At 51.9% G+C, this 22,550-nt stretch overlaps 1 protein-coding gene and 1 long non-coding RNA gene across 2 annotated transcripts; one reads left to right on the top strand and one right to left on the bottom strand.

Annotated features, from left to right (window-relative positions):
• The first annotated feature begins 346 nt into the window (after positions 1 to 346).
• LOC309871712 lies at positions 347 to 2,431 on the top strand. Its single transcript, XR_014315456.1, has 2 exons — positions 347 to 460; positions 1,240 to 2,431. It is a non-coding gene; the product is annotated as an uncharacterized lncRNA (long non-coding RNA).
• On the bottom strand, positions 1,893 to 14,108 carry LSM4 (LSM4 homolog, U6 small nuclear RNA and mRNA degradation associated). Its single transcript, XM_082745033.1, has 5 exons — positions 13,991 to 14,108; positions 9,429 to 9,470; positions 7,555 to 7,653; positions 4,376 to 4,559; positions 1,893 to 2,550 (listed from the first exon to the last, which is right to left on the bottom strand). Exons 1-5 carry the CDS (start codon positions 13,991 to 13,993, stop codon positions 2,459 to 2,461), a joined length of 420 nt encoding a protein of 139 aa, XP_082601159.1. The 5' UTR covers positions 13,994 to 14,108; the 3' UTR covers positions 1,893 to 2,458.
• Positions 14,109 to 22,550: the final 8,442 nt, after the last annotated feature.

The raw sequence follows: 22,550 nt of genomic DNA, 5'->3' as shown, positions 1-22,550 counted from the left end.
TGTGGGGCTGTCCTGGCTGGCCCCGAAGAGCTTGGGCCCCAGGCTAAGTCACACCTCTGCTCAGAAGGGAACTGGAGCAAACTCTGGTGGTAGGAGGTCTCTGGTCGCTGGTTCCAGGGAACCACCTACGTTTAAGCGGTCCTGCAGCCCCGAGTCACGCACCAGTCAGCTGATGAGGGCTCAGACCCCAGTACACAACCATCAGAAGGGTGGAAAGATCGAGGCCCAGTGTCTAGGAACTAGACGGGTGATTTTGGTTTCTTTTCTTGTTGAGGGGGCTGGGGCTCGTTTCTCGAAACCAACCAGGAAGAAGACTGAAAAACGGGGTTGTCCCGACAGCTGGCTCAGAGGGACAGAACCTTCCGGAAGCCCACTGGGAGCCAGGAGCCAGCGAGGTGGTTCACGTCACCGGCAGGCAAGGAGGGGACTGGACCGCCAGCCCGGGCTGCCTGGCTAAAAGGTCAGGGCCGGCTGGCGTTGTCTGGCGACACACGCGGGAAGCCGCGATTACGCACACAGGCTCACGCAGGCTCCGGGGACCGGAGCTGAGCCCCAGCGCGGAGTGGTGGCGAGGGAGGGAGGGAGGGAGGGCGGGCGCCGCGGGGGCCCAAGGCCCCGCCTGCGAAAGGCGGGAGGACGCGGGCGATCTCCCAGCACAGCGGAGCCGGGAGGAAAACCCGAACTGCCCGAAGCAGGAAGGGGCGGGGCCGCCCCAGGGCTGGCCGTTTGCCGCCGCCGCCGCCGGGCTGGACACCTGACCCCGGCTTTTATCAGAGCCTCGTCAGACCAGGGCCCCTGAGGCTTTTACCGGCCGTTGAGTCCAGGGCCTTGGGGGAGGGGCGCTGAAGACCCGGGTAGCTCCCTCCCCGCCACCGCCGCCGCCGGTCCCTTCCTTCTAGCTCCTGCCCCTCCTGTCGCCCCCAGGTCCTCAAACCCATACCGGCCCGCAACCCGCATTTCTGAGAGGGGATTTCTCCAGGCCTGGGGCTTCTCAGACGCTCCCAGGTCCCACTCAAACCCCATGCCCGGTCTCCAGCCTGTGCCAGGGGGCTGCTCTGACGCTAGGCAAGCCTTCTGGCTGCAGCAGGTCCCCTGAGAGGTGCCCAGGGGCAGAGCGCATTCTTGAGGCGGGCTGAGTCTTAAATGTGGGTATCTGTAAGACGGCCCGGCTAGCGCTTGGCAGCTCCAACAATGGAGTTCTCGGGCAACACCTTTTATTCTGATCATCCCTCAGAACAGGTCTCAACACAGTGACAATTAGAATCCGCTCCCATGGGAACCAGCTGGCACCCCATCTCACCTCCCCACACCCGGCCATCCTGCAGTGCCCCTCACTTATAATAAAAGAGGAAAAGCAGCCCGTGGACAATGTCCCAGAAACATTTTGCAAAAGTGCTGGCTCAACATCCCTCGCAAATCATCATGATGTGGACAGGCGGTGACCCAACTCGGAGAGGAGGCGGCAAGAGCCTTCCCAGCGCATTCCTTGAAGCAGCTGCTTGTCACAGCTCCTCCATGAACTCTGGGGTGAATGCTGCTTACAAAGCAGGGATGGCGGGCAGGACATTGGTCACAAGGAGGGGCTGCATGGGTACTGCACTGGCTCCTGCCTGGGCCTTCTCTCCCCCGCCCCCCATCAACTCTCTCTACAAAGGGGCAGGGATTACGGGCAAACCTAGTGCAGGAGGGCCACTCCCACTGCCCAGACAAAAGCCTCATAGTTCTTAAAAGGACATCAAGGGACACGGAACCAGTGTCCTGTTGAAATACTTCCCCTTGGCGAGACAGACAGCAACCCTCGAAAGGAAACTTCCCTTACTGGGCTGTGATTTCCTGAGGATACCACACTTTAGATGTGCCTAGTGACTCAAAAGGAATTAGGAATTTGCAGCTTGTAGTTGTATGTGTTTTTATTTTTGTTAACACAAACAGGGAGAGAGGAGGCAAAGGGGCAGGGCGCAGCACTGTCCCCAGCACAGCTTCCGTGGCATACGTTCATATGTGTTTGTTTTCAAAAGGCAATCCTGCGGTCCGTGTTTCAGGGAACTCCCAAGGCTGTCAATCTCAGTGCAAAGAGCTTAAAATAAAAACCTCCGGTCTGCTCACCACATGAGGATCCAACTCAAAATGCAAAACAAGCCTGCTTGGAAAGTGCCCGCCCTTAAAACAAGAGCGAGGGCTTTAAAGACACATTAAACATGGAGTCTTCCAGGAATCAAGTCAGCTGCGGCTTCAGAAAAACCAAACACACCAAACATCTCCAACTGCAGAACTGCTGGCTTAAAAAAAAAGGTGGGGGATACTCTACGTAAAAAGGATCACAGAATGACAGGCGGAGAGGGGGGCTCTTCCCCAACACCTGCTTCTTTTTGTTCTGAACACACTTGTGAACCAGAGAGTAGAAACACAGCCTTGGCGAGCAGTGTGGCAGCTCAGTCTCTGGGGAACGGAGGGCGGCTCACTGTTTGCCCGCCTGTCTGCCCGGCTTCTTTTCCGGCTGACCTCTGCCTGTGCCTGGTATCCCACCTCGGCCCCGGCCGCCAAACACACCTGTGAGACAGAGGAGGGGGCTGCAGCAGAGCTGGGTTTGGAAGCCCAGCTAAAAACGTGGGGGTGGTGCTCCAGAAAGTTCTCAGTGTCAACAAGGGACAAGACCAGCTCCGAAGGGCTATGAGGGACGCCAGGGAGGACAGAGGTCAGCTCTACATCACACTAGGGCTTGGGGCAGGCTTCCTGGGACAGGGAGTGGGGCCAGGGTAGGGGGCAGTCATCAAAAGGACAAAGCCAGATGGTTTCCCGGAAGAGGAAAGCACGAGGCAGAATAGGGGCAGGACTGAGCCCAGGGGGCCAGCCACAGGCCCCCAGCTCTAAGGTTTCCCTCTTTCTCCAGCACTGTCCACATCCACAGAGAAACAACTGGGAGATTGTGTGTGTCCAGCCGAGGAGTGGAGACAGGGGAGCTCCCTGCCTTCTAACCTCGGACAGCCAGTGAAGGAGCTGTGCTTCTAAGATACGTGGAGCCCAAGGTAGGAGCTGTGTGGGAGGCTGAGTAATCAGAGACAGAACACACCCCAGCCCAGGAGGTCCTAGGAGGACCAGGGTGGCATGGGGACACAGAAGGGCACACACAGTCACCCTTCCACCACAAACATCATGTGGGTCCCACGAGAAGGGAGGCCCATCCCTGCCTGCCCTCGCCATCCCCGGGGCAAGCCCAGCTTTGCCAAGGGCAGCTCTGCCACACAGGGTGAGATTTCCACCTGCTGCCGAGGGCCCCATGGCCTCTCTTCAGAGTGGCCCAAGCCATCACTCCTCCCTCCCTCCCTCCCTGCTCCTCTGGGCAGCTCACCCAACAGTGGTGGCCCCCAGCATGAAGAGCCTGGCCCTTAGATATGGAAAGGGCCCTGCTCACCCTAGTTCTTGGCAACCTCCCCACCTGCAGTGCCCTCCTGACCCCTCCCTCTGTCTCACTCCTGGCTGTCACGTGAGCCTCAGCTCAGGGCCGGCTCTTATATCCTTCCTGGCCCTGCCTGTGAGCCCCCATGGGGGAGCCTGGGCCTGGCACACCGAAGGCTCCTCCAGATGGAAGAGACAAAGCCGGGGCCCTCCAAGAGGAGGGGGTTGAGGGGGGAGGGAGGGTCTGCAGATGGCCTCTAGGCTCAATCCCCAGCTGACTGCACAATAAACTCAACTTTATGCCAGATTTATAGTCTCAGTGGCGCGGGGCGGGTAGGGTGAGGGGAGTTTATCAAAAAGGCATGAACTAGGCCTTGTGAAAAGGAGTGATAGCAGGGAAGGGGCTCGTGCCAGGCCCTGAGCCAGGATCCCCGCCAGCAGCCTTGGTGAGGCGGGGACCACCGGACTCTCCCTGCAGAGGGGCAACGAGCCGGGGAGGTGGCACGCCATTCTCCGAGCACCTGCCAGGAGACACAGGCGGCCATCGGGTGAGGGCTCAAGCCCCAAGTCTGCACGGGCCCAGTGTCTGTCTGCTGGGCCAGAGCCAGGCCTCAGGAGCATGGAGGGCTGCTGCTGGGCACCAGGGCCCGGGGAGTGGGGGAGTCAGCACTGCCCGCCGGGACTACACGAGGCTTCCAGGGCTGGGGCTGCAGGGCCCGGGGCAGGCAGCGAGCAGCAGCACGGCCGCCCGGCACCAGAGAAGGCCTGTGAGTCATAACCCCCAGCTCTGTGGAGGGGGCTCAGAGCCAGGCCTGTGGCACCATGACGGCACCACCCAGGAATGTCAACACTGGGACGGGATGGCTGCCACGTGCTGCAGTCACCCTTCAGCGGCAAGGCCCGGGCAGACTCTTCGGCCTAGCCTGCTGGGCAAGGGGTGGGGTAGGGGGGAGGGAGAGGAGGGGAGAGAAGGACCTACCTCGCCCAGCGCCCCCCATGCCTCGGCCCTTCTGCTGCTTCTGCTGCTGCAGGCCACCGCGGCCGCGGCCCTTGGCCACCACCTCCTCCTTGACCATGTCAATGATCTCGTCGGGGATGCGCAGGTACTTGATGGTGCTGCCGCGGATATAGCACTCTGGCATCCGCCAAAACTTGTCCCCGTCCTGTGTGAGAGGGGGTGAGTCTCGGATCGGCGGTGGGGGGAGGTCCCTGCAGGGTGGGTGCCAAGAACCAGGGCGCATCTGTCCCCTCGTGCCCCCGTTCCCACCTGGGTCATCGTCCTAGCCTGCCTGTGCCTGGCATCCCCCCTGCACAGTTCTCAGTCCCGGACTTGACGTGGGCGTGGGGGAGCTGTCTTCCAGGGGACTCTCTCCAGACTCGTGGTCCCCTGTTACCCAGGAAGGGGCAAAGAATCCCATCAGCTAGCTTCCTCATCCTCAGCCTGTCCTCCAGTGTGGGATGAGGTTTGTTACCTACAGCCCAAAGCCGAGAAAAGGCTGGGGACCTTCGCACCAGCCACTGCGACAGCCCAGCCACAGCCCAGCTCCTCCACCCTCCTGCCCCCAGCCTTTGGAACCTACCTTCTGGAACCCTCTCTATGTGTCCTGACTCATTCATTCATCCACTTATCTCCTGATGGACTCTGAGGTGGGTGTGGGACACAGGTAAGTGGGATAGAGACTATGTGTGACCAGTGAAGAGGGCGGGAGGTGGGTGGGGAGGTGAGCCCATGGCTGGCCAGGGGCAGTGACCAATGATGCCAGTTTTCAGGGGAGCTAATTAAGGCCAGAGAGATTAGGAGGCTTGCAAAGTCACAGATTCTGGAGCAATGCCAACCCTGAAGGTCCAAGGACGTCAATCACCCCCCCCCCCAGCCCCCACCGCCATGTACCCTGTGACCAGCACAAGGCCTTCCTCCACAGCCCCTCCTGTTGCCCTTGGGCAGGAGCCCAGGGCTTCTTCGTTCTCCAGCCCCACCCCTGGTGCCCTGAGCCAGAAGTCTTGGCAGCCCTCTCTGCTCCCCACATCCCTAGAAATCAGACCAAGACATTTCCCTGCTTAGGACCCAATCAGGGCCCCCTTGGCCCAAGGACAAAGTCCAAACTCCTCAGTGTGGCTCCCAGGGGCCCAAGATCCAGCCCCACCCTGGCTGCTCTCACTCAGCTCTCCCTGACGTGCTTTCCAGATGGAAATTTCTGGAACGCATATAATGGGTGTCTTGCCCCCAGCACTTTGCACATGCTGTTCCCACTTTTCTGTGTGTGGCTAACTCTGACCCCCAATAAGGTCTTGTTCCTAGCCACCCTGAAAGGCCCAGAGTCCTCAAGCATGACAGTCGTTGGCAGTGCCTGGCTCAGGCTGGTCTGACACAGCAGAGACACTCAATAGGACAAAGGGAAAGTTCAAAGGCCAACTCTTCCCAGGAATGTGCATAAGCCCCCAACCTACACTGGAACCCCATGAGGTCTCGAGCATTCCTTTCCCAGGAAGGGCAGGCAAAGGCCCAAGTCCTCAGGGATGCAAACTTACAGCCTGACAGATACATAATGATTCCAGGGAAGCTCAGGGCTTGGCGCTCCCTTAGCTGAGGACGAGCTGGGCCCAGCATACTCCCTGCAGGAACCAGAGCTTACTCTGTGTTCCATGGCAAGAGCCAAGCAACTTGAGCTAACCATTCTCCAACCAACCCTGGCTCTCCAGGGCTTTCTCAATCCTGCGTGTCTGCAACCTGCCCACACTGCTGCCCTGGGGACAGGCTGCTACCCCGTTTACGGGGGAGGATTCCGGACAGCCCAAGTGACACTGAACCTCACACCAGCCTCTCCTTGCAACCAGCAGGTCAGAGGGTGGACTACGCAGGATGAGCCACATGTCCAGTCTCCACTGGCTATGGAGGTTGGCCGACCTTGCTCTGCAAACCCATGGTTGCTTTCAGGTCCCAGAGAGGGACAAAGACCTACTGGCCCCTCACTCAGGTACGTACTGCAGCAATGGCTGCTATAGTCACACTGGAGCTGACCAGAGCCCTGCCGCCACAAGTGCAGTAGCCAAACCAGGAGGAAGGTTCTAGTGGAAGACCTCGCATAATATACATCACAAGATGCAGGGCACAGAGCCTCACAGGTGAGGGGAGACGGTCACACTTACCAGTCTGCCTGCTGGATGTGGGCCATCCAGAAGGACAGACCAGGGGCAAGATGGGCTTCCTAGGGCTCTGCTATACTCTGGTATGGCAAGCCTCAGGGACACCTGCCCAGGAGCTCAAGACAGCCTCATCTTGGATGGGCCCGCGAGCACTTTCTTCCCTTGTAATCTAGGGGGCTGTCGCCAAGGCAGTTGGAGACTGGAATCAAGACAGGAGGCAAGCCCCAGCCCACCCCAGCACAGGTTCACAGGGGGGCGCCCTGCCTTTGCCACGGTCTTCCTCATTGCTCTGAGGGTTTGCAGGAACCAGAGCTTACTCTGTGTTCCATGGCAAGAGCCAAGCAACTTGAGCTTGAGAACTGTTCCCCAGCCCTGGCCCACCAGGTGGTGTTCCTGGCCCTACACTTCCTGATTTCAGGCCTCCGGAGGTAAACAAGTCTCCTGGTCCACAGGGCCACAGGGCTGCCCTCGCCCCCTGGTGGCCTGGATATCCCACGGCCACACCATCCTGGCCTGGTTGGCTGGTGATGTCCACAGCCAGGACCAAAGGCAGCAGGGGCTGACAAGGAAGGTCAGGCCTGTCTTGGAGGCCACCCCTACCTGTACACTAGGGATTTGTAGCCAGAAGTGCCCCCCAGGCCTAAGTCCTTCTTGTTTAGGACTGGCAGCAGCAGTGGGGCATGGGGCAGCATCCCCATAGGTACAAAGTCCAGGGCACTAGAGGGACTTGGAACCCTGTCCTTCTGCTGGCTGCACCCCCCACCCAGTCCCTCAGGCCCTGCCCCTCCTAAGCCCCACCCATTCCATCAAGCCTCACCATGGTAGGAAGACCTGGCTGTGCTATGCCCCTCCCTACTCCTCCCACAAGGGCAGGGAGGGTCCTTCACTCCACGGAGGATGCTGAGGGTCTGGGTTGCACTTGGCGGCCACACCACCCACAGTCCCTATGCCAGCCTGGCCCTGCCTGACCTAGTGGGTCAGAGGGCCCTCAGGTGGTGGGCACAGGGCACTTACCCTGGATGTGCAGATCACCTCTCGAAGGTTAATGTTCATCCAGTTATCACAGCTCACCAGATGCCCATTGTATGTCTCCCCATTTTTTAGTTCCACCAACTGCAAGAGAAATGAACCCCAAGTCAGCCATGGGTCCCAAGGAAGGGCAGCCCTACCCCTAAGTCCTGGGTGACTACCACCTGGGGCTCATCCAGACACGGGACCTCGGGGGACTGTGTGGCCACAGCACATGGTGCCTAGTACTGTCCCCTCCCCCTCTACCGCCCCTAGTGGGCCATCTTACGGGCAACATGATTGGCATCCTCTGTACATTTTGCTGGGCACTGTGGTCTTCTATGATGAAACCAGATTTTTTTGTGCAAACAAAAAAGCAAAAAAACCCACAAAAAAATCCTCTATAAAACTTTGAAGGAAAGAGCGAGTTTAGAGGAACAGTGGCCACTAACTCAGAACAGCCAGGGCGACACGTCTTAGTTGGTCCAGACAGCGGCCTGGGGGCAGGTGTTCTCTGACAGCATGTGTACAAGCCTTGGTGGTCCGGAAACACCTTTTCAGTCCAAGAGATACCCATCTATTCTAATGTGTTCTGGGAAAATACAAAGGTAGCTCATCATCTGAAGCTCCGCTGAGACTTGAGAAAGAATCGACTCAAGGTATCTCCCCAAGAGAAATAAAGGCAAACATCCGTGCAAAAATGTGCGCACAAAGGGCGCATGGAGGGCTCAGTTGGTTAAGCATCTGCCTTGGGCTCAGGTCATGATCCCGGGGTCCAGGGATTGAGCCCCACGTTGATCCCATTTACAGGCAATGTTTAGAACAAGCAAATCCATGGACAGAAAGCAGATTAGTGGTTGCCAGGGACTGGGAAAGGGGATGGGGACTGCTACTAGGGATGGGGTTTCCTTCTGGGGTGATGGAATGTTCTGGAACTACACAGAGGTGGTGGTTTATGATGCTGTGAATGTACTAAATACCCCTGAGTTGTATATGTTAAAAGGCTGAACTGTAAAGGTGCCTGGTGGGCTCGGTGGGAAGAGCATGTGTATCTTGATCTTGGGATCATGAATTCAAGCCCCATGTTGCGTGCAGAGATGCCTTAAATAAAAGAATAAATAAGAACTTCAGAAGAAAAAAACTGTTATCGTTAATGGCAAAAGTCATTTAGGGAATAACGTGTGTTACGTGATCCCATTTGGGTTTTTAAAAAGTCGCATTTGTATCTTTATTTTTTTAAATTTTATTTATTTTTTAAAGATTTTATTTATTTATTCGACAAAGAGAGAAACAGCAAGAGAGGAAACACAAGCAGGGGTAGAGGCAGAGGGAGAAGCAGGCTCCCTGCTGGAGCCTGACGTGGGGTTCGATCCCAGGACCCTGGGACCATGACCTGAGCCGAAGGCGGAGGCTTAACAACAGAGGCAGCCAGGCGCCCTCTCAGATTCCTATTTCTACACGTATGTTAAGCCTGGATGTGCAAGGCACCTGGCTGGCTCAGCTGGTGATGCGTGCAACTCTTGATCTTGACTCTGTGAGTTCAAGCCCCATGTTGGGCACGGAGCTTACTTTAAAAAGAAAAAAAAAAAAAAGCCATATATCAAAGATGTGGTTAATTTGCTGGCAAGAGTAATGACGAGCTTCTAGTTTCTACGTACCTCCAATGTTTGACATTTTTAATAAGTACGTATTACTTTTATAAGCAGAACTAAAAACAGGTCCTGACACGCGTAGGAGGGAGAAGAGGACAAGCGGCTGTTTTGTGGGCAGGCGGGACGCAGGTATGGCTGGAGGCCCTTCACCCTTGGCCCAGTGTCCCAGTCCCTGCGCTGAGGCTGGTCCCCACTGAAACTCGCTGCCCTTGACAGGCATGTACTCACCATGGGATGATTCTGAGCCGTCTTCAGCAGCGACAAGGGAAGCTGTAAGGGAAACAGAGGCCTGTAACTTGTCTGATCAGCACTGAGGGACGCCAGCCACCCGGGTGGGGCTGGGACTCCAATCTCGCCAATCTGCCACCTTATCGCTGTGCGGGGATACAGGGGCACATGGCCCTAACGCATGCTCCTAACTCGGCCCAGCCCCAAGACACACACCTGCCTCCCAGTTTAGGACGTAAAGCCTGGAACACTCCCCCATGCCCAATCTCAGAGGCAGCAGTCATCTGGTCTTGGTGCTGCCCATTCTGGGCGTTTCCTTATAACTCGTGTTACCTACCTATATCCACACTCTTGACAGGAGAGGGCCTAGCCTTCCATGCTGGTCATTAGTGCCACAGCACACGGGTCCTTCTCCTGCCTTCCTTTTTTGTTTGACTGATATCCCTGAGATGCAACCACATTAAACATGTAGCTTTTTTGGAACGCCTGGGTGGCTGAGTAGGATAAGCATCGGACTCCAGCTCAGGTGGTGATCTTGGGGTACTGGGATTGAGCCCCGAGTCAGGCTCTGTGCTCAATGGGCAGTCTGCATATCCCTTGCCCCCCCCCCCCGCCCCAATGCACAGGCCCTCTCTCTCTCATATAAATAAATCTTTTTTTTTTTTTAAGATGCAGCTTTCATTTTCATCCTCATATACGGTTACTGTCACACCTACTTTACAGATGGGGATACCGAGGCTGAAGAGACTGAGGAACTCGCTCGGCACTACAGAGTCAGTAAAGAGAACCCCACTGGCTGGAAGTCAGCTCATTCCAAGCCCACGCCCCAAAGGGCAGCCCCGACTGGACCAAGAGTGATTCTGCCAGGCAGTGGAGTATCAACCTTGATCCATGGTGGCTACATCTGAGCTGGGTTTTCAGAGAGAATTCTTCAGAAAAGGAGAAAAAACATCCCAGGGGGGGAAAAAATCTGTCATTACTACAAATGTGATGGCATATAAAAGATGCAATTTTTAAAAATTCACCCACATAAAGTCAGCTTTCAAGATACTAAAAAATATTCTCTTTTCATTTTGGGAACACAAATCACAGTCCATACAACACTGGGGCCTGTGTCTCGGCCTCCAGGAAGATGACTCGGGTGGCAGTGCTTAGGTCCAGGATCCAATGACAGCCCATCCAGCAAGGTCAAATGAAGGTTCTGGTCTGAGGGTCCCACAGATGAGACACTCACTGCCTCGGAGAGGACGGAGCTTTACCACACCTTGCCCCAGCTTTGGAATTCTCAGTCAGCCATCCCCCCAGAAGCTCGCCACAGGGCAGTCTCAGCCTGCCCTCACACTCTCAGCGCAGGGCGGCTGCTTCTCTACATGGGGGGAACTGAAGGCCAGAAATGGCCCTCAACCCCCACAGGACAGCTGCCAAGGAAAGGCTCGAGGGGGATTCCCACATCCCACCGCCTTTCCTGAGAAGAGCTGCCTAGGGGAGGTCCAGTGGCTGCAGGAAGCCAGGCCCATGCCCACTTCCTGCACTGGCTTCCTGGTAAAAAGGAAGAAGGGAAACATGGAGAAGGGGTGGCTGCTCAAAGGACCACCAGCAAGCAGGCTGGGGCCCCCAGCCTAACCAACCTGAGGCTCTAGCCCTCTCATTTGGAGTTCATCTGTGCGATGGTACCTGGGTGCCTGCGAGCAGAGAGCCATGGAAAACCAGGAGGCTCCCACTCACGCACTGGGGCCATGAGCCTCAGTCACCTTTTACTGTTGCGAAGCCTCAGGCTTTCCTGAGCAAGCCTGTTTTCTTGTGTCCAAGACAGGAATGTGGACCAGGGCAATGACACACATGGGTCGTCCTTCCAGATCACCTGAGAGGGGACAGACAAGGCCTGGAACGCAAGAATGAGGACGGGTTCAGCAGTGAGCCGCGGAGAAGTATAGGCAAGGCCCCTCTAGACAACGGACCAATGACCAGAGTGGGAGGGACCTTCCCAGGGACACCACAGCAAGATCCTGAGAAAGCCCACGAAATTAAGCTGAAGCCTGTCAGCAGGGGCCCCACAGGGGTCCTCTTATGGTGTGTGCAGTTCTTGCGCCCGTGCTGGCCTCTCCCTGCCCTGGAGAACCCATGGCTTCCCTGATTGTCACTGGCAGCACCCTATTCACAAAACAGCTGAAAGGACGTTTAAAACACAGAAGTGACCAACACCTGCTCCCAACACTCCCCCAACAGAATCACAAGGCCAAGCCAGCTCCAGGAAGTTTCTCACTAGCCTTCTCCCCTTCTGTTTCTCACTAGCCACGCCCAATCCTGCCTTCTGACCTTTGTTCCTGCAGTTCCCTCGGCCTGGAGAAGGGCTGTCCTTCCCCAGGCCAGTGGCTGCTCACGTGTCACCTCTTAACTGGCTTGGCCAGGCCCTCATAATAACCTCATCTAGGGGTTGAGATTTCCACCTGGGCCACCCCCTGCTGCTTTCATTATAGGACACTGCCAGTCTCTAATTATCTTGTTTATTATGTCTCCCCGCCAGACTGGAAAACTCAAGAGGGTGTGGACTCTGTCCAGTGCCGAGCTCGGGGGCCAGGCACTCAAGAGGGACTCACTAAATATTTGCTGAACAAATACACAAGAAAATGCACACAACATCCAGGGAGGCACATGGCATGGGTGGGAAACCTGCCCCAACCCACAGATAAGAAAAGGAGAGGCTCAGGGGCACCTAGATGGCTCAGTCAGTTGAGCATCTGCCTTCAGCCCATGATCCCAGGGCCTTGGGATCAAGCCCCAAGTGTGTGGGGCGCGGGGGAGGGGGGGGGGGTTGGTCCTTGCTCAGCAGGGAGCCTGCTTCTCCCTCTGCCTTTGCCTGCCTCTCCGTGCTTGTGCTGGCTATCAAATCAAATTGAATCAGAAAGGAGAGGCTCAGATGGGGAGAGGTGGTTTTGGGAGGGACAGTCCTCCAAGGCTGCAACAGTCTGGAGCAACATTCACATCTTGCCATTTTCCAGATCATCACCCCCAAACTGTTGGAGACGAAGGAGAGAGGAAGGGGAAGATCCCCAAGAACTTAAAAAAACTTGGTGGGGAAGTTCTTGAAGGTGCTGAGATGGGACTGGCTAGAACACTGTTCAGGAGAAGACAGGGCCATCTGGAGTTGGGAAAATCAAAAGCTTCAGGAAAGAGCAGCCTTTTCTCTGGGCTTTTTCAGAATGTCTGGGGTCTGGCTGTTATATCTAGACCAATCTAAGACTAGACCATGTGGCTTCCTGAGGCTCCCAATTCAAGAAGATGTTAAGGAGACCCATCTCCTCTCCATACACACCCTCAGACCCCTATTTCCGACACCATCATGACCTTGGGGAACTGGGAATGTACCATGCCTTGTCCCTTCCTGGCTATTCTTCAGGCTGACAGAGTCTGTTCTTTGCACAAGCACTGTTCTAGACTCCAGAAATTTATCAGAGATAACAGGTCCAGTCTCCAAGGAGCTTAAGGAGGAAGGAACCTTCCAGTTCCACCCATCCCCTCAGGCCAACTCCCCTCCAGCACAGAGGAACCCACCCCCTCTCTCATTTCCTGCGCCAGCCAGCAGAGCAGTATTTAGAACGAATCTCCACTAAGCTCTGAAAAACATGTTAGTGACCTTCAGAGTGACTCTGGAGCTGATGGGCCAAGCACTCTCCTGCATCTCTCCTAGGAGGCCTGGCTCTGAATTTGTGTGGTCCTGTTTCCCTTCCATACATTTTTTTTTTCCTTAAGCTCGCTCCAGGCCCAACGTGGGGCTTGAACTCACTACATTGAGATCAAGAGTTCCAGGCTCTACTGACTGAGTCAGCCAGATGCAACTCCCTGTCTAAACGCCGAAGACAGAGGCACTCTCTGACCTAAACCTAGAACTTTCAAGATTGGAGAGCAGCATGGTCCTGGAAAGGGCTCCCGTCAGCGCCTCAATTTCTCCTTCACTGAACTGGAAGGATGCAGTTAGTCCACTCCTGGCTCAAAATGCTGCCCCTTCTCCTGAAACTACAACCAGTGTGATCCAGGGAGAAGCCAAACCCCCTCTCTAGGTCTGCTTTTTCAGCCTCAGAATGAGAGGCAGAGAAGATTGTGCTAACATTCTAAAGTGCCTTGCAAGGCTTGAAATTCTCAACCTGGTTTAATTTGAAAACTCAAATCGGCCCCTTTTCAATAATATGAAGTTAGACCGCTACGGATACACTCGGAGCCACTCCCCTGTCCGAACTCACTCTGCGGCTTTCACCGGACCCTTTGGCAGGTCCCCACTCTCAAGCCTCGGTTCCCCATCTGCAAAGTGGAAAGACAGCAGCTAGGCTAACACATGATTACACGTTCGTCCGATTCTAAGTCCTCCGGGACTGACAGGCTGGATGCTCTGGGAGACCTCCATGACCTCTCCGGCCTCAATATGCCCGTCTCATTCCGGGGAGCAGAACCGAGGCCCTGAATGCATGCTAGCTCCGCGTCGCCCCTGCCTCAGCGCCCGCCGCGAGGGTCCCCGGCGGCCACGTTCCCCGCCTCCCGGAGAGACTTCGCCGCCTCCCTGCCCTCACCATGTTGTCGGCGGGGAGCGGGCTCGCCGACCACTTCCGCCGCCGCCGCTCACGCGTCCGCCTGTAGCCGCCCTGCCGCGCGCCACTTAGGCTGAAATGAAGTGGCAGCGACACGAGCCAGTCAGAGCAGGGCTCGAGGGAAGAGCAACCAATCCACACGGAGTAGGGAGGGATCAACTAGACACGACGGGCAGGATTGGCTGTGTTCTCGCGGGAGGGAATAAGAGAAAGGGCCGTAAAGTGTCGACGTGAATGCTGAAAAGCGGGGGCGGAGCCAGTGGGCCTGCCCTAGAGGCCTTGTGGGTAAAGACGCATGCGCAGGTGAAAAATCTCGCAGATCTCCTGGGCTCCACACTGTGGGCAAAGCCGGATATTGCTACAATTTGCAAAGGAAGGAGTTGAGGCTCCGTGGTTATTGCGTTGTGTTTAATGCCTCCCTTAGGGCTCCTTCACTTCTGATTTTCATTATTGTAGTTGATCCTTATCCAGGGCATGCCTTTTGGTGGGTTGAAATACTGACTGTGCCCCTCTGAGCCTCGGTTTGCCCCTCTGTAAAATTGGTTTAATGATAGTGTCTGTCCTAGGGTGTAGTGAGGATGAAATGAGTTAAGCCAAGTAAAATCATTTAGAAAAGCGTCTAGCACAAACGGAGCACTTAGAACCCAGGAGTGCAATAGTTATTGAGGACCTGGTATGTGCCTGTTCCTAGAAACAGTAAACCAGACAAAACGGGCCCTCCTGGGACTTAGGAGCCCAGTGGGGAGATAGACGGTAAGCAAACAAAATAGGCAAATGTATTCGTTTCCCTGGGCTGCCATAACAAATTACCACAAATTGGATGGCTTAAAACAATATAACTTGATTCATGAGTCTGAAATCAAGGTATCACCAGGGTTGGTTCCTTCTGAAGGTTCTGAGGGACAATGTGTCCCCCACATCTCTCCTAGCTTCTGGTGGCTGTCAGCAGTCCTCACAGTTCTTTGGCTCCCAGAAACATAAATCTCTGCCACTATCTTCACATGGTTTTCTTTGTGTGTCTCCCTATCTCAAGTCTTTGTTTCACTTTGTTATAAGGACAGTATCTTATTATGTCCACCCTAAATTGAGGATAGAATCATCTTGAGATCCTTAATTACATTTGCAAAGATTTTATTTCAAAAAAGGTCCTATTCACAGATATGGGGGTTAGAGCTTACCTATGTTATGTTAGAACATATCTTTTTAGGGGACACTATTTTACCCATTACATCAAGTAATTAACAACTAGATGACCATCAAGGGTTCCTTCTTTTGCCTTGACCTTCAAGCCCCCAAATAAGCAATAGGTACCCTCCACCAGTGGCTATCCTCCGGGCCTCCCAAGTGTCAGCATTGGCTTGAGAGCCTTTCTTTTTTTCCCTCCCTCTTTCTTCCTCCTTCCTTTTTTTTAAAAAAAATATTTTATTTCTTAAAAAGCAAGAGAAAAAGCAAGAGAGAGAGAGAGCGCGCATGCACAAGCAGGGAAGGCAGAGAAGAAGACTTTCCACTGCTTAGGGAGCCTGTTGTGAAGCTTGATTCCAGGATCCTGGGATCATGACCTGAGCCAACGGCAGACGGTTAACTGACTGAGCCACCCAGGTTCCCAGAGAGCCTTCCTTACCAAGACCAGGGCCAAGTTCTTCCAGCTGAAAAAACCCTGTGCTTCTTGGAGCTGGCTTGGGGAGGCCCTCATGCTCACCTTCTCAATAAAAGATTCCCCTGCATCAGGCCTCAGAGACCTGAGCAGAAGAAGATGGGAACCCACAGGCCACAGCTGCTTCCCACCAGAAAGGTTTTAGGCACTGATATTTCCCCTCCAGGATCTAGTGAAGAGAGGGCGGTCTGGATGCCCAGCTCTGCTATAAATGAGCTGAGTGACTCAGGCATGTTTCTCCCTTTCCTCCTCCCTGAAAACAGGAAGAATCGTCTCTACCAACCAGGGTTACCGTGTGAATTGATCAAATGTGGAACCCACATTAAAAAAAAAAAAAAAAAGTGGAACTCACATAAAGTGCCAAGCACCCAGTAGGCCTGACCAGGCCATTGTCCTTCATATCTTAGTTTGGGGTCTTCCTGCCCCCAGAAACCAACCCTGAAATGAAGACTCAAGGGCACAGAGTATTCAGAGGGTGACCTCAAGAAGCCCCCACTGGAGATGGGGAAGGGGACAATCTAGATCTCCACCTGAGAAAGGGAGGGAAGAATTTTTGCAGAGGGAACCAATGAGTAGGCAACACAGTAGGCAACTGGAGACCTCATGGAGACAGAATAAAAGCTGGTCAGGGCAGCTGGGGTATTTATTCAAGTTCCATCTATCATTGGCTTTGGGTTGCTCTTAGGGGTGCTGGTGAGATCTGGGATGTGTGCAGGACCCTGGTAGATGGCTAAATAGTGATGCCAGCTGGGTTAGAAGGATTGGAAGGACCAGCAAAGCTTAATTTATAAACTACAGAAACTGGGGTACAGCGAACTGTCTCAGCATCCACATGGTGGTGGAAGTAGGAAGAACATCATGTGCTGGTACACTCCTTTCTGACTTTTCTTGACTTCTCTAGGTGCCCTCTTCCTCCTTTCTCTGAGCTAGCAAACTCCTATTCATCCTTGAAAACTCTGCTTGGGTGACCCCATGTGGCAGACTGCGGTCACTGCAGTTTTTGTCAGTTCTTTCAACATAGGGCTGGCCAATCAGAGTTCTCCATGCCCCTGGCCATAGTGATTGGTTAAAGGGGAGCCTGTGACTAACCAAGGGCAGTTAGGTCTCCCTTGGGAGGGATACTGAGGCGGTAGAAGAGGGTTCTGAGGAGGTTGTTAGAACTGAGGCAGTGAAAGCCTCCAATTGATTTTCTGGATGAAGCTTTCTGCGGGGTGAATCCAGCGTACATTACAGCTGCTTTGTGGAAAGGAGGCATGGTGTGAGCCCCCGGATCCAGCTATATCTGAAGCTGTAGGCGTGCCATTCCATTTACATGAGCCCAGGAAGTTGTCCTTTATTAATTATTTTGGAGTCTGGACTTTGTCCCTGGCAATTGGCACAATGTGCACTAATGCGTAGCTGCTCTGACAACACTTCAATGACTGCCCCCCAAATCTAATCATTCCTTCTCATCCATCGAACCTGAGTAGCTTGCACTGATTTTCATCACTACCTGGTTTGTGCCACATTGTCATTGATTGCTTGCACGTTTAAGCCTTCTCAACTCTGACTTGTAGAAACAGTGCTACAAATATGAGAGTTTGCATGGGCCAGTTTGTGGCTGTCAGCCTAGTTCCTTCCCCCCTCTCATTATGGACACACGACCCAGAATCAACCAGTCAGAGAGGTTCCCTGGGCCGGTTCTTTTGAAACTGCAGAGCTGGAGTAATGTGAGTCAGATACAGATACTGTCTCTTCAGAATCTTGGCCCTTTTAAATCCTGGATCCACCCGTACCGGATGTTTCATAAATCCACATCTTACCTTATCCCTTGAATAGTGCAATTTTAAAAATCCACTTTAAAATGTATTTCTGGGGGCGCCTGGGTGGCTCAGTGGATTAAGCCGCTGCCTTCGGCTAAGATCATGATCTTAGTGTCCTGGGATCGAGCCCTGCTCAGCAGGGAGCCTGCTTCCCCTTCTCTCTCTGCCTGACTCTTTGCCTACTTGTGATCTCTCTCTGTGAGAGAGATATATAAATAAATCTATTTTAAATTTTATTTATTTAATTATTATTAATTACAATATTACTTAATTATAAAATATCATAATATATTATATATAATAAATATGATCATAAAATAAATAATTGATTATAAATATAATCATTGATTATAATTATAAATAATTAATAAATTTAATAAAATAAATTTATAAATAAATAAATAAAATCTTTAAAAAATAAAATAAAATGTATTTCTGACAGCAGAAACCTCAAGAGTGAAGGTCAACGTACCTATCAAATTAACAAAAACACCCTACCCTCCACTAAATGTGGAGGTATGTGTGTGTGTGTAAGACCCAACGTTGTCAAACTTGTGGTGAAACTGGTAGACGTATATATCTCTTTTTAAGTGGGGAAAATATTGGCATGATCTGCCAATTACGTCTCAAAGTCCATAAAAGTGTTATGCCCTTCAACTCAGTAAGCCATTTCTGAAATTTTATACTAAGGAGGTCTTGGAAATGAAGGGAAACATTCGATGCCAAGGCCTTGCAGCAATGTTGCCAATTGTAAAAGAGCAGAAAGAACAGCAGTGGACTTGTTGAGTAAGCTATGGTTTACCCACTAGACAGAATATTTTCCATTCATTAAAAATTATATGTAACCTCACCACCATCACCAAGGGTGGGCTGGGCTCAGTGACTCACTTTCAAAGAATAGAGTAGAGAAAGGGGGTAAATAGTGACTTGATAGTGGAGACTTGTGATAGTTACCACACGCACTGGGCTGAGGGGCAGGTCCCTAAAGACATACCCACGTCCTAGCTCCAGAACCTGTGAATGGGACCTTATTTGGAGAAAGAGTCTTTTCAGATTTAAGTTAAGGATCCTGCGATGAGGTTGTCTGGAGTTTAGGCTGGAAATAAAACTAAATGACTGATGTCCTTCTAAGAGAAACACAGAGGGAGATTTGAGACACAGAGAAAACAGAGGCAAGGGGTTGGAGCCATGCTAACATAAGCTAAGGAACCCGCAGAACCTGGAAGATATAAAGAAGGTTCCTCCCTGGAGCCTCCAGAGGGAATATGGCCCTGATGACACATTGATGTTGTACTCCTGGTCTCCTGAACTCTGAGAGAATGAATTTATGTTGTTTTAAGCCAAGTCTGTGGTCATTTGTTACAGAAGCCACAGGAAACTCATACACCACCTGCACCAAGGGATCCAGATTACGCCACTATGATAAATTGAGAGGATGTCAGGAACGCCTCATATGGTGAGATAAAAGGGGCATCTCACCTCTGTGGTCTTCCCCAAGCACCCGCAGCCCCATTCCAATCACAACAAGAACACCAAACAGACCCAGATTGGGGGCATCCCGCAGGACACCTGGCCAGGCTTCCTCAAGACTGCTAAAGTCATGGGGTTCCTAGGTAGCTCACTCAGTTAAGCAGCTGACTCTTGATCTCAGCTCAGGCTTGATCTTGGGCTTTTGAGTTCAAGCCTCCGAGCCCAGCCTGGAGTCTAGTTTAAAAAAGCAGGGGACACCTGGGTGCCTCAGTCAGTTAAGCATCTGCCTTCAGCTTAGGTCATGATCTCAGGGTCCTGGGTTTGAGCCCTGTGTTGGGCTCCCTGCTCTATTGGGAGTCTCCTCCCCCACCCCTGTTTGGGAGCTCTTTCTCTCTCTACCAAATAAATAAAATCTTAAAAAAAACCAAAAAACAAAACAAAAAAAACAACTGCTAAGGTTATGAACAGCATGGAAAGATACAAATTTCATTTTATTAAAAAAAAAAAAAGATGCTCCATTCTGTATGACCACATTGCTATCCAGGCTAATATTCCTATTTTAGATTTTACCTTCCTCCCCAGTACTCTCTAGGTAACCCCCAGCACAATCTGTAATCCCCATTTTACAGAAGAGGAAATTGAGGCTTGGGGGCGCCTGGGTGGCTCAGTGGGTTAAGCCGCTGCCTTCGGCTCAGGTCATGATCTCAGGGTCCTGGGATCGAGGCCCGCATCGGGCTCTCTGCTCAGCAGGGAGCCTGCTTCCTCCTCTCTCTCTGCCTGCCTCTCTGCCTGCTTGTGATCTCTCTCTGTCAAATAAATAAATAAAATCTTTAAAAAAAAAAAAAAAGAAATTGAGGCTTGGAATGGGAAAGTAGATCATCTGAGGGCATGCATTTGAACTCAAGCCAACTGGCTCTAACCACCACACTTGCTGTCTTCCATTCTCTCCCTAAGAAAATCGCATAAACATTTTATTTATTTATTTTTAAAAGACTTTATTTATTTATTTATTTTAAAGATTTTATTTACTTATTTGTCAGAGAGAGAGAGAACACAGCAGGGGGAGCGGCAGGCAGAGAGAGCAGCAGGTTCCCTGCTGAGCAAGGAGCTCAATGTGGGATGCGATCTCAGGAGCCTAGAATCATGACCTAAGCTGAAGGCAGTCCCTTAACCAACTGAGCCACTCAGGCATCCCTTATTTATTTATTTGACAGAGAGAGAGAGAGACATCAAGAGAGGTAATATAAGCAGGGGAATGGGACAAGGAGAAGCAGGGAGCCCAGTGCGGGGCTTGATCCCAGAGCCAAAAGCAGATGGTTATGGACTGAGCCACCCAGGCCCTTCTATTTATTTTTTAAAATATTTTATTTATTTATTCAAGAGAGAGCAAGAGAGGGCATTAGTGATGGGAGGGGGAGATGGAGAAGCAGGTTCCCTGCTAAGCAGGGAGCCTGATATAGGGCTCAACCCCAGTACCCTCTCATCACCACCTGAGCTAAAGGCCATGTTTAACTAATTGACTGAGCCACCCAGGCACCCCTTGCATAGAATTTTTTTTTAGTTTTTTTAAAAGATTTAATTTATTTATTTGACCGAGAGATTACAAGTAGGCAGAGAGGCAGGCAGAGAGAGAGGGGGAAGCAGGCTCCCTGCTGAGCAGAGGGCCCAATGCAGGGCTCGATCCCAGGACCCTGAGACCATGACCTGAGCCAAAGGCAGAGGCTTAAACCACTGAGCCACCCAGGCACCCCCTTGCATAAACATTTTAAAAGAAACAATTATTTACAAATGAAATTGTTTTTATCTTCCAGCAACTCTGGGAAATTAGGCGTGGTTCCTGAGCCAATTACATTATACCAATGTCAATTTCTTGTTTGACAAAAGTTTAGTAAGATAGACCAGTTCACTGGGGGAAGCTGAGTTAAAGGTTCATGGAAATGCTATTTTTCCAACTTTGTATTAGTCTTATTAAGTTATTTCATAATAAGAAGTTATAAAAGCTAGGTGGCCAAAAGAATTGAAAGCAGGGTCTTGAAGAGATATTTGTACACCCATGTTCTTAGAAGCTCTATTCATGATGGCCAAAAGGGGGAAGCTACCCAAGTGTCCAAGAGTGGATGAGTGGGTAAACTAAATGTGGTATATTCATGCAAGGGTTTTTTATCAGCCTTAAACAGGAAGGAAATTCTGACCGATGCGAAAAGGTGGATGAACCTTAACACATCCTTAAGCTGCTAACTGAAATAAGCCAGTCACAAAAAGACAAAGACTGCATGATTCTACTTACATGAGGTCCCTAAGGTAGTCAGGTAGAATGGTGGGTGCCTGGGCTGGGGGAGAGGGAATGGGGAATTATTGTTTAATGGGGACAGAGTTTTCATTTTACAAGATGAAAAGAGTTGTGAAGTTGCATGACAACGTGAATGTACTTTTCACACTACTGAAAGGTACACTTAAAAATGACAAATTTTATGTGTATTTTACCACAATTAAAGAAAAAACACCGGGGCACCTGGGTGTCTCAGTCAGTTAGGCATCTGACTCTTGATTTTTGACTCAGGTCATGATCTCAGGGTTGTAAGATGGAGACTGACATCAGCGTCTGCGCTGGGCATGGAATCTGCTTAAGTTTCTCTTTCTCCCTTTACCCCTAAAAATAACAATATCACCAAAAGCCTAGTGGCATTTTTTAAAAAAGATTTTATTTATTTATTTGACAGAGAGAGCGAGAGAGCACAACCAAGGGAAGCAGCGGAAGGAGAGGGAGAAGCAGGCTCTCCGTGGAGCAGAGAGCCTGACGCAGGGCTCGATCCCAGGACCCTGGGATCATGACCTGAGCTGTAGGCAGAGGCTTAACCTACTGAGCCACCCAGACTTCCCTAGTGGCATTTTTTAAAAGCAAAAGTTTCTGAATTATATTTATTTATGAGCACAGGTATACCCAAGTTTTTTTTTTTTTTTTAAAGATTCTATTTATTTACTTGACAGAGAGAGATCACAGCAGACAGAGAGGCAGGCAGAGAGAGAAAGAGAGGGAAGCAGGCTCCCCGCCGAGCGGGACTCGATCCCAGGACCCTGAGATCATGACCTGAGCCGAAGGCAGCGGCCCAACCCACTGAGCCACCCAGGTGCCCTATACCCAAGTTTTTGAAAGTTCATGTTAAGTCATTTGCTTTTACAAAATACCTACACATTAGTATCTGTTTTCCCTAACTGGAAAAGATCTGAAGGGGCTTTGGCTCTGAGGAAAGGGTGAAGGGCAAAGATAGCCTTCAGAGCTCATTCTTCAGCAAGTCCTGATAGAGCTAGCCTAGGTCCTTCTCTGAGAATTGCACTCAGCATCCCGGCATCAAGCCACCAGAGCACTGAACTGTGGCTGTGAGCGTCTGCGTTTTAACTGATTTTGTGTATCTGTTAACAGGATGTGCCCTCAGGTACCAGAAAAGCCTGAGAAAGGTTATTTTGGCGGGGGGTGTCTGGGAATGTTCAAAATGTTTCCCATATAAATGAGTGGCGATTGCTTTCTCGCCATCTCCGCTTCCTATAAGGGTTCACAGAAACGCTCTACTTTCAGACAGCAGCGGACACCTGTAGTGGTGTATGTACCTCATGCAAG

The sequence above is a fragment of the Mustela nivalis genome, assembly GCF_964662115.1.
Source record: "Mustela nivalis genome assembly, chromosome: 1".
NCBI lineage: Eukaryota > Metazoa > Chordata > Mammalia > Carnivora > Mustelidae > Mustela > Mustela nivalis.
Note: the sequence above shows the minus strand (reverse complement) of the source record. Positions and strands in the feature narration are given on the sequence as shown.